Source organism: Olea europaea, chromosome 17 (assembly GCF_002742605.1).
Source record: "Olea europaea var. sylvestris chromosome 17, O_europaea_v1, whole genome shotgun sequence".
Lineage (NCBI taxonomy): Eukaryota > Viridiplantae > Streptophyta > Magnoliopsida > Lamiales > Oleaceae > Olea > Olea europaea.
Genome location: NC_036253.1, coordinates 15,003,301 through 15,017,094, shown reverse-complemented (window position 1 = coordinate 15,017,094; position 13,794 = coordinate 15,003,301). Strand labels below are relative to the sequence as shown.

General features: G+C 35.6%; 2 protein-coding genes across 3 annotated transcripts; both read left to right on the top strand.

Annotated features, from left to right (window-relative positions):
* The first annotated feature begins 2,885 nt into the window (after positions 1 to 2,885).
* LOC111365278 (protein C2-DOMAIN ABA-RELATED 4-like) lies at positions 2,886 to 8,311 on the top strand. Its single transcript, XM_022985720.1, has 4 exons — positions 2,886 to 2,903; positions 3,301 to 3,522; positions 7,460 to 7,555; positions 7,831 to 8,311. Exons 2-4 carry the CDS (start codon positions 3,355 to 3,357, stop codon positions 8,119 to 8,121), a joined length of 555 nt encoding a protein of 184 aa, XP_022841488.1. The 5' UTR covers positions 2,886 to 2,903; positions 3,301 to 3,354; the 3' UTR covers positions 8,122 to 8,311.
* Positions 8,312 to 9,804: 1,493 nt separating this feature from the next.
* On the top strand, positions 9,805 to 13,794 carry LOC111365275 (auxin efflux carrier component 1-like). Of its 2 annotated transcripts, XM_022985719.1 has the most exons (7): positions 9,805 to 10,218; positions 10,318 to 11,555; positions 11,643 to 11,889; positions 11,982 to 12,067; positions 12,365 to 12,522; positions 13,356 to 13,432; positions 13,532 to 13,663. In XM_022985719.1, the coding sequence occupies exons 2-7, from the start codon at positions 10,412 to 10,414 to the stop codon at positions 13,596 to 13,598; spliced, it is 1,779 nt and encodes a 592-aa protein (XP_022841487.1). In that variant the 5' UTR covers positions 9,805 to 10,218; positions 10,318 to 10,411; the 3' UTR covers positions 13,599 to 13,663. The 2 variants fall into 2 exon arrangements, with proteins under 2 accessions (XP_022841487.1, XP_022841486.1); XM_022985718.1 differs by having other exon boundaries at positions 9,805 to 11,555; positions 13,532 to 13,794.

The following is a 13,794-nucleotide window of genomic DNA, read 5'->3' as shown; positions in this document are numbered from 1 at the left end:
TGTATTAAACATAACGGTTCACTACTCCTTTCAATTGTGTTAAAAGGTTTTTTAGCAAATTTTGCTTCAACACAAATTTCACATTTATGTTTATCTTCGGAGTCAAGTTTAGGTATAAGACCTAAACCTACAAGTTTTCTTAAGGAAGCACGATTTACATGTCCTAATCTGCTATGCCATAAATTTGAAGATTCAAGCAAGTAAACGGAAGCATTAGTTTTATTGATAACTTGTGGATACAGATATGTGGATTTTTTGTCCACTACAACAGCATTGGCCTTAAATAGACCATCAAGTAAATAACCCTTCCCAACATACATGCCCCCCTTAGTAAGTACAAATCTATCAGATTCAAACACCATTTTAAATCCTTTCTTACTAAGAATAGCTCCTGAAATCAAATTCTTTCTGATATCTGGGACATGTACAACTTCATTAAGCGTCAGTTCCTTCCCCGATGTGAATTTCAGAATAACCTTTCCAATCCCTTCAATATTGGATGTTGTAGAATTTCCCATGTAAAGACACTCATTATGATTCAAGGTCTTATATTCAGCGAATAGACCCTTATCTGCACAGATGTGACGAGTGGCTCCTGTGTCCAACCACCAATCCTTGGCATTAGATACCAAATTAACTTCAGAACAACAGCAGATAAGTTGATGTCTTCAACATCTGTAGAAATTTTATCCACTTCGGTTATATTGGCTTGGGGCGGTTTCTTTTTCTGCGTATCCTTCTTTTTGCTTCGATAGTCTTTAGCCCGATGTCCCGGCTTCCCGTAAGTATAACAGTTGCCTTTGAACCGTTTTGCATTGTTGACTTTTTCTTTGTCCATAGATAAGCCAGAACGCTTCCTTTTATTGTTCTTAGACCCCGAGTCTTCTACCATGTTAGCCTTTGCTTCCATGTTGCGGACATTATTCTTCTTTTCTGCAGCCCGGTTGTCTTCTTCAATGCGAAGTCGAACAATTAGATCCTCCATCGTCATCTCTTTGCGTTTATGCTTGAGATAGTTTTTGAAATCTTTCCATAGTGGAGGTAGTTTCTCGATCATAGCAGCTATTTGGAAAGATTCACTTAAAGTCATACCTTCAGCTTCAATATTGTGAAGTAGAACTTGTATCTCTTGAACCTGACTCATAACTGTCTTTGAATCAGTCATCTTGAAATCTAGAAATTTGCCGACAATGAATTTCTTCGTTTCGGTATCTTCGGTTTTGTATTTTTTGTCAAGAGACTCCCACAGTTCTTTAGCCGTCTTGTAATTACAATACACACTATATAAAGTGTTATCTAATCCACTGAGAATGTAATTACGGCATAAGAAATCCGCATGTTTCCATGCTTCAATAGCTAACTGAGTATTTTTATCAGTAGCATTCTCCGATGTTTGTGCAGGACATTCTTCACGCAGAAATTTTACTAAGTTCAATGTTGTCAAATAGAATAGCATTTTCTGTTGCCAACGTTTGAAATCCGTGCCATTGAACTTTTTCGGTTTCTCATATTGTGAAGCCGGCGGCAAAACAAATTGATTGGAACCTGAATTTGGCGCAATCACCGCATTAGTATTGCTCTCAACAGTACCAATCACAGCGCTAGTATTATTATTTGATGTACTAGCCATTTTCTGTAAAACCACAATTACAGAAAATAATCAATAATAGAAATGTAGAAGAAATGAAAAAATAAATATTCTGTCTTAAGATTGTTGTCGGAAATTCGACTAACGCAATCTAAAGAAGAAATAAAATAAGTAGAAAAATAGACAGTAAATGAAGCGAGGTATGCCAATAAAGTAAGCAAATCTCCTTAAGACAGATTTCGCCCCCCAATGAAGTGCAAACGGGATTATGGACGTCTGTCTCCCAAGATACAACGCTCCTTCCAAAGTCGATACTGCACAATACCAACCTTGTCGGTCGAACCAATGAATGATCGTACTTGAACGGAATAACGACGGAAGTATAAGAGATTTTTTACGAGCAGAATATGGAGATAGAAGAATTTAGAAATCAATTGAATTCGTAATTGATTTGGTGTGTCAAAAAACGAATCTGGGGGTCCCTATTTATAGAGATTGAAGTGTCTCATGGAACAGGTGTGTGACATTTCAGGAACTGGTGCACCACTTGGTCTGATTCGTCTTAGCCATTGGATCGCACTATTTTTATGATCTGACGGCCCAGATTGAACCATGAAGTGAAGTATCCATTCATCATGCCTATTCACCAATTTCTGAACAGTCACAGCCATACGGATGCCACGCGTACATCTAACCGCCATGCAGGACGAAGGGACGCGACCTACCACTCGTGCGCCACCTAGAATGCCAACTCACCGAGCCTTGTGCTGCCACTCGTGCGCGTGCTGGGACCGGGTCCGGGGAACGGTGCTAGTGGTGCGAAGCACCACTCTAGTGGTGACTAGCCTTTGGCTAGTTTGCTAGCCTTTGGCTAGCTAAAGTTAGTCAAGTGGTAGGTAACATATTAAATGATATATTATTTACACAACCCACTATATAAATAAGACTATTTTCTTGTAAACTTTCGATGTGGGACTCCTTTCCATATAAAAACCACTTAAAATTGGCTTATCAACATATGGGCTTATATTTGAGACTTTTCCAATTCACTCAAATTAATTGCAATGACCCATATCATTAAATATTACATTTAATATTTTAAACTCAAATCAAACCCAAATCAAATTCAATTAATTCCAACATTAACATCCTCTTACTAAAATCAGACTTACGCGCTTCACAATCTGCGCAAATTCCATTTAACCCAATCCAATCCAATTTTCCATTTTTGTGTTCCCCTTCTTCCCAGAAAACAAAACACACCTTTCTCCCTCGTTTCCACTTGCAAAATAGCTAAAGAAGATACATCGGCAAAGTAAGTATTATGCACGATTATATTTAATGTGTTATAATGATATGTTTACAAGTATTTTAAATACAATTTGTAGTCAAATCTTAAATTACTCTTTAATTGAATTCGACTGGATTCATGATATCTAAAGGGGTAACGTAACGTGTCGAGTTATATCCCGTGTATGCTGGTGCAGTTTCAATTAAGATTCCGAAAACTGGGTCCCGAATGGAATGTTTAATCAGCGCAGAAATGCGGCCCCATTTTGTCCATTAAAAGTCAAATTATATCTCATTTATTATTGGTTGATGCAATGTTATCTCTTTTCTACGGTCCAATTATTACAATTGGCAATTTTTTGCGGGAACTGGTTGATTTGATGGAACAAGTGCGTTAAAATAATAAAGAAAATTGTTTCCAGAGAGTCAACAGTACCCACAAGGAAGGGAAAGGGCTAATAAATAGAGATTTTAAAATGGAGTCACCAAGAACGCCAGAATCTTTATCACCAGGAAGTGCAACAGAATCTCGGATGGAAAATCTATTGGGACTTCTTAGAATTCGGGTCAAGAGAGGTGTAAATCTTGCCGTTCGTGATGTACGAAGTAGCGATCCTTACGTTGTTGTCAAAATGGGTAAACAGGTTGGTCTACATTTCTTGATCACTTTCATTTGATGTAATTTGTGGCGATTGGTATATTTGTTTATGTATATGTTGTTTTTCATGTGTTTTATCACTAGTATTGCAATTTTGTACTCTTGTTGTTTGATAGTTTGGAGATGTTGGGTTGGGTTGGGTTGACTTTTGCCTTCTGTCGTTTATTGCGTTGTTTATGGTTCTTATAGATTGTCTTCGTCTTCTGGGCGCTTCGCTGGATTGTTCATGTGATTTCAAGAGAAACTTAATTGAGATTGTTTGCGACTTCGTAACGGTTATTAAGTGTATCACTGAATAGTTAAAACGTTTAATATAGATGTTAGAGGTTATGATGGGATATACTGTGATCAAAATCAAATTAAGTAGCAAAGAGAGACATGGTAACTTGTGGTTTCATAAGGATTGAGAAAAGCTACAGGACCCGAAGTGTTGGGAAGTTTTGTTGCAGAGTTAGACGATGTTGTTTTTTATTAATCCTTGTTAGATTGTTAAGAGTATGTGAAAAATTTTCAGCTTGGCCTTTGGACTTCTCCCAGTTGTTTCTCTAACAGCGGTTTGATTGGCTTTATTTTTATGAAAAATGTTATATTTTTCCACTCAAATTCCCAACTCTGGAGGTGTTTGATTGACAAATTTTTTTCATAGAAAACATTTTTCAACTTTTGGTCATGTGACTATATTTTTCTTAAAAAAATGAGGAAAACATTTTCTTTAGAAAGGGCTAGTTTTTAGTTTTTTAGGTAATTCACTCTGTTTCTCTCTCTCTATCACTTCTCCCCCCTCTTATCTACTCACCAATAAAAAATGAACAAATATAATATTTTTTAGGTTGAAAATTAAATTATTCAAATATATTTAATTAATAATTTCCATTTTCTTTTCATGCAAATTCCATACTCGCAATAAAGCGCTCCCTAAGTTTTAGTCCAATCTTGATTTGCTTTCCTTTTTTACAGAAAACTAGAACTAATTAACTGGAATCTTGCTTAGATTTATGTCAACATTTTCTTTTGTAGGAGCATCCAATGAAGAAGGAACATAGTTATAAGATCTTTTGGGTATTTCCTAATTTGTTTTTTTTTAAGAAAGGAGGTTGAGAAATCCACAGTTTGGGGTACATTGCAGTAGACGAGGTGCTTGCCGTACTTGTATTAGTAGCATGTTTTCTTTTTGGTTTATGTTTTCCAATTTTTTGATGGGATGGAATGTAGGTAAGGGTATGTTGTTTTAGGAATTGTTTAGTTACTACAAAAATTTACCATCCTGTAATTTCTTGCTCCTGATACGTCCTAATCAAAATGGGTGAAATGGAATTGAAGTTTTTTGTTATTTTCTGTATGCAAAATGAAGTCAAGACCGGTTAATAATCTAAACTAGATTGAAACTCCACAATCAGTTGCTCTCCAAATCTTGGTGCTTGCTAAGTAGTCACCTGAAAAGAGAAATTCTTCAGGTCGAACCTCTGTAGTGTTTTGAGTCCCAAAATATTACGTGGCTGAATAGTCAACTGAAAATTGAAAACAAAGATTTTGACGTAATTAGAAAAAATCTATGTGTCAAAACGATACTTCGATTTGTATCATCCACTGGACTTGGTCAGAAGAATCTATTGCGGCCATCTCTACCCACCTGAGGCATCCATCCCATAAAGCCTATGGTATCTATCGAACTATCCTTCTCACCGCGGCTCGAACAACCTCTGCTCCAGACCTACCAAGTGCTAAGCGTACCCACAAACACATTCATTGAAACCCACATTTGAAGGAGAGTTGTATAAATTATTTTTTGTTCTGGGTAATTTGATATTTACTTTAAGTCTCTTTTCAATTCGTAGCTTGTGGGTCTACAAAAAGAAATAAACTTTTGATCATATAAATAACTTGTTCACATGATTTACTTTCACGACTGATGAAGAGGACTATTCTAGCCAAACTGAACCTGTTAGGGGAGGACTTCTCTGAATTCATTCACTAGTTTGTTGAGGCGACAGGAGAAGACTGAGGTTATAGGGAGATGTTTGGACATAAGGAGATTTCCCTAAAGGAGGAATTTATTAAATTATTCAGAATTTTGTATAACCAGCTTTGTTTGGAACTGAGATGGATGTGACACAGAATATCGAGTTTAGAAGAACGCCCATCTTTGTGGAACTCAGCCTACTCAGCCTTTACAGGATTTTCCTTTAGAGAGGCCATACTTATCTTTCTTTTGTTTCAGTCCTGCCAAACCATCCCTCTTGTGTGAATTGTTTGGATTTTTTTGGGTAACATCAGTTTCTTATGCTTCTTGTATATGTACTTCTTTAATGAATTTTTCGATTGTTAGAAAAAAGTATCAAGGACAAGTTGCGACTATTTGAACCTTCCACTTGGTTAAATATTTCTGCCATGTCATGATAATGATATGATAAATTGTCTTCATATCCTTATTTTCATAAGGGTTGCTCATTGCCATTGGTTAACAATCTGCTATTTGAATGTTTTGAATATGATCTTATGATTATCCCTGCTGAATTTGAAAGAGATGCTTTCAACCTCTTTATTTCTCATGAAAATTCCTGACACGTTCTCCTAGCATGCTGTCCAATAAAGCTCAAGTAGAAAAATCATATTGTCCTTTTGTTGTGCATGTCAGTTGTTTTTGAGGTAATATTGACTTGGATGAGCTTTTGGGCTTATGCTTATGTTTGGTACACATTACTACATAAGATTAGATGGTACAATGGACAAGATTTTAAATTTCTTTTCCTTGCTTAATGCTGTCTAACACTTGTCTAATCCTACTAACCATTGGAAGGTGGGGAAAATAATAGGGTAACAAGGGTCTATTTAGCAATGAGGAACAGGGAATGGTTATTGTGCAGTTTCGGAGAGGTAGAAGTATGAATTCGAGTTAGAAATTTGTTTGATTACGTGCAGCAAGTGGTTTCTGACCAGTAACCGCACATCTGTTGATAGTGGTTTAAAGGCCGGATTTGCAGACAGTAGTGATCAACAGAAAAAGCTATGACTTGACCCAAGAAAGCCACTTGCCTATAGATCTGTAGGATAACAAGATCTAAAATACCAAGACGAGGAGGTAAATAATTTCTAACTGATATAGAAAATGTTTGGAACTACTTTTTGCAAGTTCCAAGTATACGTAAGTGCAAGGGGATACTAGCATAAAACCTGGAGCTATAAAAGCACATTTTCTGTTGCTTGTATAAACTTAGCCCATGTTTGACATCTATTTAGCCCCTGTTTGATTCTCATTACGTAGGAAAATTAATGAGGGGAATAGTGCTTTTTTGAAAAATGAGTGGTTGAAAAAGAATGAAAAGTTTTCGATTTACGTATAATATTATTTTATGGAAGATTGTGTGGTTGAAAATAAGAGAGAGAAAAATGAAATGTAATAGAATTTAATTTAATGGGAATCAAACAGGGGCTTAATTTATAAAAATTATCAGTCAAACCTACATTTTTTGCACACATTTTGTAAGATTCACAAGTACTACCCACTTCTCCACCATTAGTTTCTATTTATTAATTATTTAAACCGAATGTAATCTTTTTCAAAACAAGCGCTTAGTATGATTGCTGCCTGTGCCATTAGTCTTCCGTACCTACTCTTTAAATTTTGGCTGCCAAATTGGAGCTATCTACTTGTCAACTTCCTATGTTTTTGTGAACAGGTAATCTGATATTTCCCATTTTTGCTTAATTAATACAGAAACTGATTCATTGTTTATGAATTGAGTTCACCTTAAATTTAATCAGCTTTCCTTTAGTCAAATTTAATCTGATAATTTCCATCTTGTTATATAGAGTTTTTACTTCGTGAAAGCACCTTATAAACTTCGCCAAACATGCTATATGTTTGCTTTCAGTTCTACTTGTTTAAGTTTCTTGTATCATATTGATTTTGCTGTTTCATGCAGAAATTGAAGACTCGTGTTATACGAAAGGATGTTAATCCTGAATGGAATGAGGATTTGACGCTTTCAGTTGAAGATCCTAATCTTCCAATCAAGCTGGTAGTGTTCATTGGAAGCAAATGCTAAATAAATTGAGTTAGAAGAATTTATTAGAAAAATATTATTCACCTTCCTTCAAATTTTTCTGTCTTTACATATTCTAGTAATTTGTTTAGCCAAGTAATTATTTTCTTTCTAATAAGTTTACAGCTTTGAATAGTTAAATACACAAGAATCTGCATCTATATTTCTGGTATCAAGGCTTGTATCTCAGTGTTCGTTTCACGGATATTAAGATCTCTGATCTCTATTCTTATTTGCTTGTATGATTTCAGACTGTCTACGACCATGACACTTTCAGCATGGACGACAAAATGGGAGACGCAGAAATAGACATTAAACCATTTGTAGAAGTCTTGAGAATGAAATTAGACAACCTCCCGAGTGGTACTATACTTACAAGAATACAACCGAGCAGGTCGAATTGCCTCGCTGAAGAGAGTCGCGTCGTCTGGAATGACGGCAAGGTGATGCAAGATTTGTGCCTGAGATTGAGAAATGTGGAGTGTGGTGAAGTGGAAATTCAGCTTGGGTGGATTGAACTCCCTGGCTCCAGAGACATGTAGAATGCAAGAAATGTCTGTTCTGGTACTTTTTTTTTTGTAACTTTATATTGCTGAATTTAGTCATTTCCAGTCTGTTTTGAGTTTTCTGGTGAGGTATGTTTTAAAGGACAAAGTTTGCTAAATATACTTCGTGTCTCTCTGAATTTATGTACAAGGTTATTAGTACTATGAAACGACCAAATTGCCGAAACTTTTAGCTTCTCATGGTCAATAATTCCCATGCCTCTACGCCTAGTCATTCCGAAGAAAATTTGACCCGTTTGCTGTGGCTTCTTCCTCGAGTCATTTTATGGCACTTCTATCACGTTGTTGTGAAATGGTTAATGAGCTCTTCCTTTCTTTTGGATGGAAGCCAATGTCGTGGAAGATTAATCGTACAAATAAAAATTTCGGATTGAATTGAGTCGCGCAAGTATGATTATCAGTATTTATTAGGATTAGAATGGTTTTTCCCCCTTGTATTTATATCGAGATACTACATAAAGGGTTGCAAGAAATGCAACAAAATCAAATATTTTACAACTATGTTTAGGTCATGTCTTTTATTTTTCTAACATGTTCTACTAGAATAATATAACTAAATTATTATAAGAATGTGACCTAAGAAAATAAGTAGATGGTCTTAATTCTCCCCTTTGTGTTGATTTTGGCGTAGAGAGACTCTCTTGAGAAATCCAATTGAACGAGAAATCATAAAGGTTTAGACATTTGATAAGGGACAAAAAGATGATTTTCCTCAAAGGAATACAATGCATGCCCTTCTATACTCTTTGAAAACCAAACTTTTGCAATACCAGATCTACATCAATTTGTGCATTTCAAACATTATGTTTGAATGTTTAGAACTCCAAGAGGTTTGTATATGTGATACGCCAATCTTAGTTCCCCCACCTCCCATAGTTTCAATCAATGACATATTTAATGCTTTGAAGTGTAATATTGAATAGAATTAAAGAAATATAAGAAATTATAATTTTTTTTGGTTGTCCCGAGATAATAATAGCAAAGTATTATGTACTCGTTATTCTTGGGGCGCATAACCCCTTATAAGAGGGTGTCCACTGCGCGTCTCCAAGTACCCCAAGAATAACCCTTAATTATATGATAATTATTCGTGAACCAAGCACAAAAGTCAAATCTTAGATATCTCAGCAAAGTTAACTTAGCAAACATATTAATTTCGAAAACCTTTGAAGTAAAATAAGTGCGTATCTAGTACAATAAATTGAATAAAATTATACATGATGGAGAAGAGAGAAACGTGATATAATTTGTCATTTGTTTTATCAAAATTAGATACGATAAATGAAGAGAGACGTTTGATATAATTTGTCATCTATTTCATGGAGGTTGCAAAACACATCCTCGTAGTTTCATGTATATCGACATTAAGTACCAAATATACGCAAAAGATTTTGGTTGGATCAATTTAAAGATGGGAAAAAAGCATGGCCGGAAAATATAGCGATATTTTATATTTTTCTCACTTGATGAATTTTATCACTAAAACATTCAAAAAAGGAATTAAAAAAAAAAAAATTCTCGAGAAAGGGGAAAAATTGCCCATCAACATCCCATGAGCCAAAATGCGAATCCAAGAAGAAAGTTGTGGAAAAAGAAGAAAAAGAGGCTTAAAAAGCTTCTCCAAACAATTACTAAAAAACACTACATAAAACCTCCAAATAAGATGCCATTGTCTACACTCGATATACAAAAACCAGTAATCTGTATACCGATTCATTTCATCAAATTTACACCACCACCGTCTCCCTCTATCAAATCCAAACACAGCTTAAAACAAAGAGGACAAAACAAAGAAATGGAAATATAATTAGTAAATTATCATCCACCTCCACCCCACCTCACCTTTGCTTTGGGGACTGCAAGTGCAAGCTTGCTTGCAATCCTAAAGCTGTGCATTCTGAAATTTTGTATAGCCCCAAGAAATATACTATTTCCTCTTTTCTGTATACATAACAGTACTACCCACAACCCCATAAACCAAAACACATGCCCCTCATCACCCTCTATTTCCTAATCACGACTACTTCTTCCTCCTAAGTTTTCTTCAACTTTCATATAATTTTCACCTTTCTTGTAAGTTGTATGTTTACTTGATCTTGGCAGCTGAAAAATCGAAGTTTTCTTAAGCACTCATTCAGTTTTTTGCTTTTCTTGTATGTTTTCTTGATCTAGGCAGGTGAAAAAACCAGTGTTCTCTTCAACTTCATTCGTTTTCACCTTTCTCGTATGTTTTCTTGATCTGGGCAGCTGAAAAAACTTGCAGAAAATGATAACTTTATCAGATTTTTATCATGTTATGACTGCAGTGGTTCCACTCTATGTGGCCATGATATTAGCTTACGGTTCAGTAAAATGGTGGAAGATTTTCACGCCAGACCAGTGTTCAGGAATCAACCGTTTTGTGGCACTCTTTGCAGTTCCACTGCTTTCTTTTCACTTCATTGCTACAAATAATCCTTATGAAATGAACTTTCGTTTCATTGCAGCTGATACTCTTCAAAAGCTCATTGTTCTTGCAGTTTTGGCTGTTTGGACTAATATAAGCAATAGGGGTTGTTTGGAATGGACAATTACACTTTTCTCCTTGTCATCTCTTCCAAATACTCTTGTTATGGGCATTCCTTTGCTCAAGGGAATGTATGGAGATTCTTCAGGGACTCTAATGGTGCAAATTGTTGTCCTTCAGTGCATCATTTGGTACACTTTGATGCTGTTCTTGTTTGAATACAGAGGTGCAAAGATGTTGATTTCACAGCAATTTCCAGACACTGCCTGCTCAATTGTCTCCATCCATGTTGATTCCGATGTCATGTCATTAGACGGTAGACAGATTCTTGAAACTGAGGCAGAAATTAAAGAAGATGGGAAACTTCACGTCACTGTTAGAAAATCCAATGCCTCAAGATCAGATATTTTCTCAAGAAGATCAATGGGTTTTTCATCAAATACTCCAAGGCCATCAAATCTAACAAATGCAGAGATTTATTCATTGCAGTCTTCAAGAAACCCTACTCCAAGAGGATCTAGTTTTAATCATACAGATTTTTATTCCATGATGGGGGGTGGGAGGAATTCGAACTTTGGAGCAAATGACGTTTATGGCCTGACATCATCAAGAGGGCCAACTCCAAGAACCTCAAATTTTGAGGAGGAAAGCGTAAATAAGTCCAGATTCTATCATGGAAATAATACACATTATCCAGCACCAAATCCTGGTATGTTTTCACCAACTGGGTCAAAGCCAAATATAACCAAGAAACCAAATGGGCAGCAAGAAGGTTCGAAGGATCTTCATATGTTTGTATGGAGTTCAAGTGCTTCTCCAGTTTCAGATGCGTTTGGAGGTCCTGATTATGGAGCATTAGACCAGTCTGCTAATACTAAAGAAGTGAAAGTTTCTGCATCTCCCGGTAAATGTAGAGTGTAACTTCTTTTTTTCTTTTTATTTGACCTTACTGTATCTTATTTGCTTAACTGCGAATTAAATTATGCCTCAGTGGAGATTCATAGAGAGAATCAGGAAAATTACTTGGAGAGAGATGAATTTAGCTTTGGAAATAGAGTTGAGGATAGAGAGATAAACAACCATCAAGGGGAGAAAGTTGGAGAGAACAAGGCCAAGGTGATGCCTCCTACAAGTGTAATGACAAAGCTTATATTAATCATGGTGTGGAGAAAACTCATCAGAAATCCCAACACTTATTCAAGCTTAATTGGGCTAACATGGTCTCTAGTTTCATTCAGGTACATGCTTATTTTCGCATCTTGACCTTAAAGTTTTTATTGGTTTTCGTTCAAGTAGGAAATGAGATTTAAAGTGCATTTCTGGTTTGTAGGTGGCACGTTGAAATGCCTGCAATAATAGCAAAATCCATTTCAATACTGTCTGATGCAGGACTTGGCATGGCAATGTTCAGTCTTGGTGAGTAATTAATTAATTATTATGGCATAATCTCTCTCTATCACAAGCCCATCATGATTATTAACTCTAACTTTACATAATCAAACTAGAGCATGCTCAAAAAGCAAACCCCGGCCCCAACACTGGAATCAATCATCATTACATGTTTGCTGCTTCTTTATTCTTCATTTTTCAGATTCAGTACTTACTGTATTAAAAGAACAACATATACATACACATAAAGTAAAGTGGTGGTGGTGATGATTATGGTTTGTGTATATGTGTGTGTAAATGACAATGTTGATGATTGATATGCAGGACTGTTCATGGCTTTGCAACCGAGGATAATAGCATGTGGGAATTCGGTGGCAGCTTTTGCAATGGCCGTGAGATTCCTTACAGGCCCAGCTGTCATGGCAGCTGCTTCCATTGCCGTTGGCCTTCGCGGCGTTCTATTGCGTATTGCCATTGTGCAGGTCACTCATCATCCTGACCTCTCTCTAACTTTACTGTCAAATATATGCACAACTGAACCTCAACTTATTCAGTAGCAATTCAGTTCCTAAGCCTTCGAAAATAAAACAAATTAGTTAACCTGCACTAAACAAGGAAATTATCGCTTAATCGGAAAGGTTGAGCTTGTGTCCGAGGCTCCATGCCGAACTTTTTCCAAACTCCCAACGTGGAATGGAACCTGTATATCTTCACTAAATTGTTACGTGACCTTAACATGTCCAACTTTATGTAGCTAGATTCTATTTTTCAACTTCTGATTGTTGCTCAAAAATTTGAAGTGAAGCATATTTTGAAGAGGGTATGTGATTATTTATGTAATCGAGGATAGATTGTATCACTACGATGAACGTCGAGGACGACATGTTCTTTTTTAATTTGATTATTGCTAACGAAAATTTCATTGAAAAACATTTCACTTGTTTCCTAGATACCATCTTGCCTACCAAAGAACCAAACCTACCTCTTAAATATTGCATTTTTATTCTTATTTTTGGATTTTTGTTATTGAATTTAAGTTAACAAGGAATCTATCTAAATTATTTACACATGACACTGAACACGTGAATTAAATTATTGAATAATGGTAGACAATTTAAATAAATGAAATATAAAAATCTTATTCACTTGTACGAAATATGAAATATGTTCCGAAATATCAAATACAACATATATTTCTGACGAAACTGAAAATTCTATAATTAATTCCAAAAAGGGGTGCTCAGTTTATCAAGACAGTTGATAATCAAGGAAGGAAAAAAGTACTTATTCAAATTCTTATCTAATTAATTAACAGGCAGCTCTACCACAAGGAATTGTCCCCTTTGTCTTTGCCAAAGAGTACAATGTACACCCTGATATTCTTAGCACTGGGTAAGTATATTTTCTACCATATATTTTTTTATTTTTTATTTTTTTAAATAAAATGTTTTTCTCACTAAAGTGTGATTTTTTTTTTTTCTTGAATTGCAGTGTGATATTCGGAATGTTGATCGCCTTACCCATTACGCTTGTGTACTACATTTTGTTGGGGCTATGAATGTGATGTGTCGATTCAAAGATCGTAGATTAGCATCAAAGACTTGGACACCGAAACTTTTTAGAGCAAAAATGAAGATATAAAAATGAATGGATGAATGGAATTTTCTTTTGTATTAAAGTTGTAAAATCATGTTTCATGAGAAGAAAAAGAAGATATTCTCTATCTCGTTGATTATTATGATGTTTTTATTTTA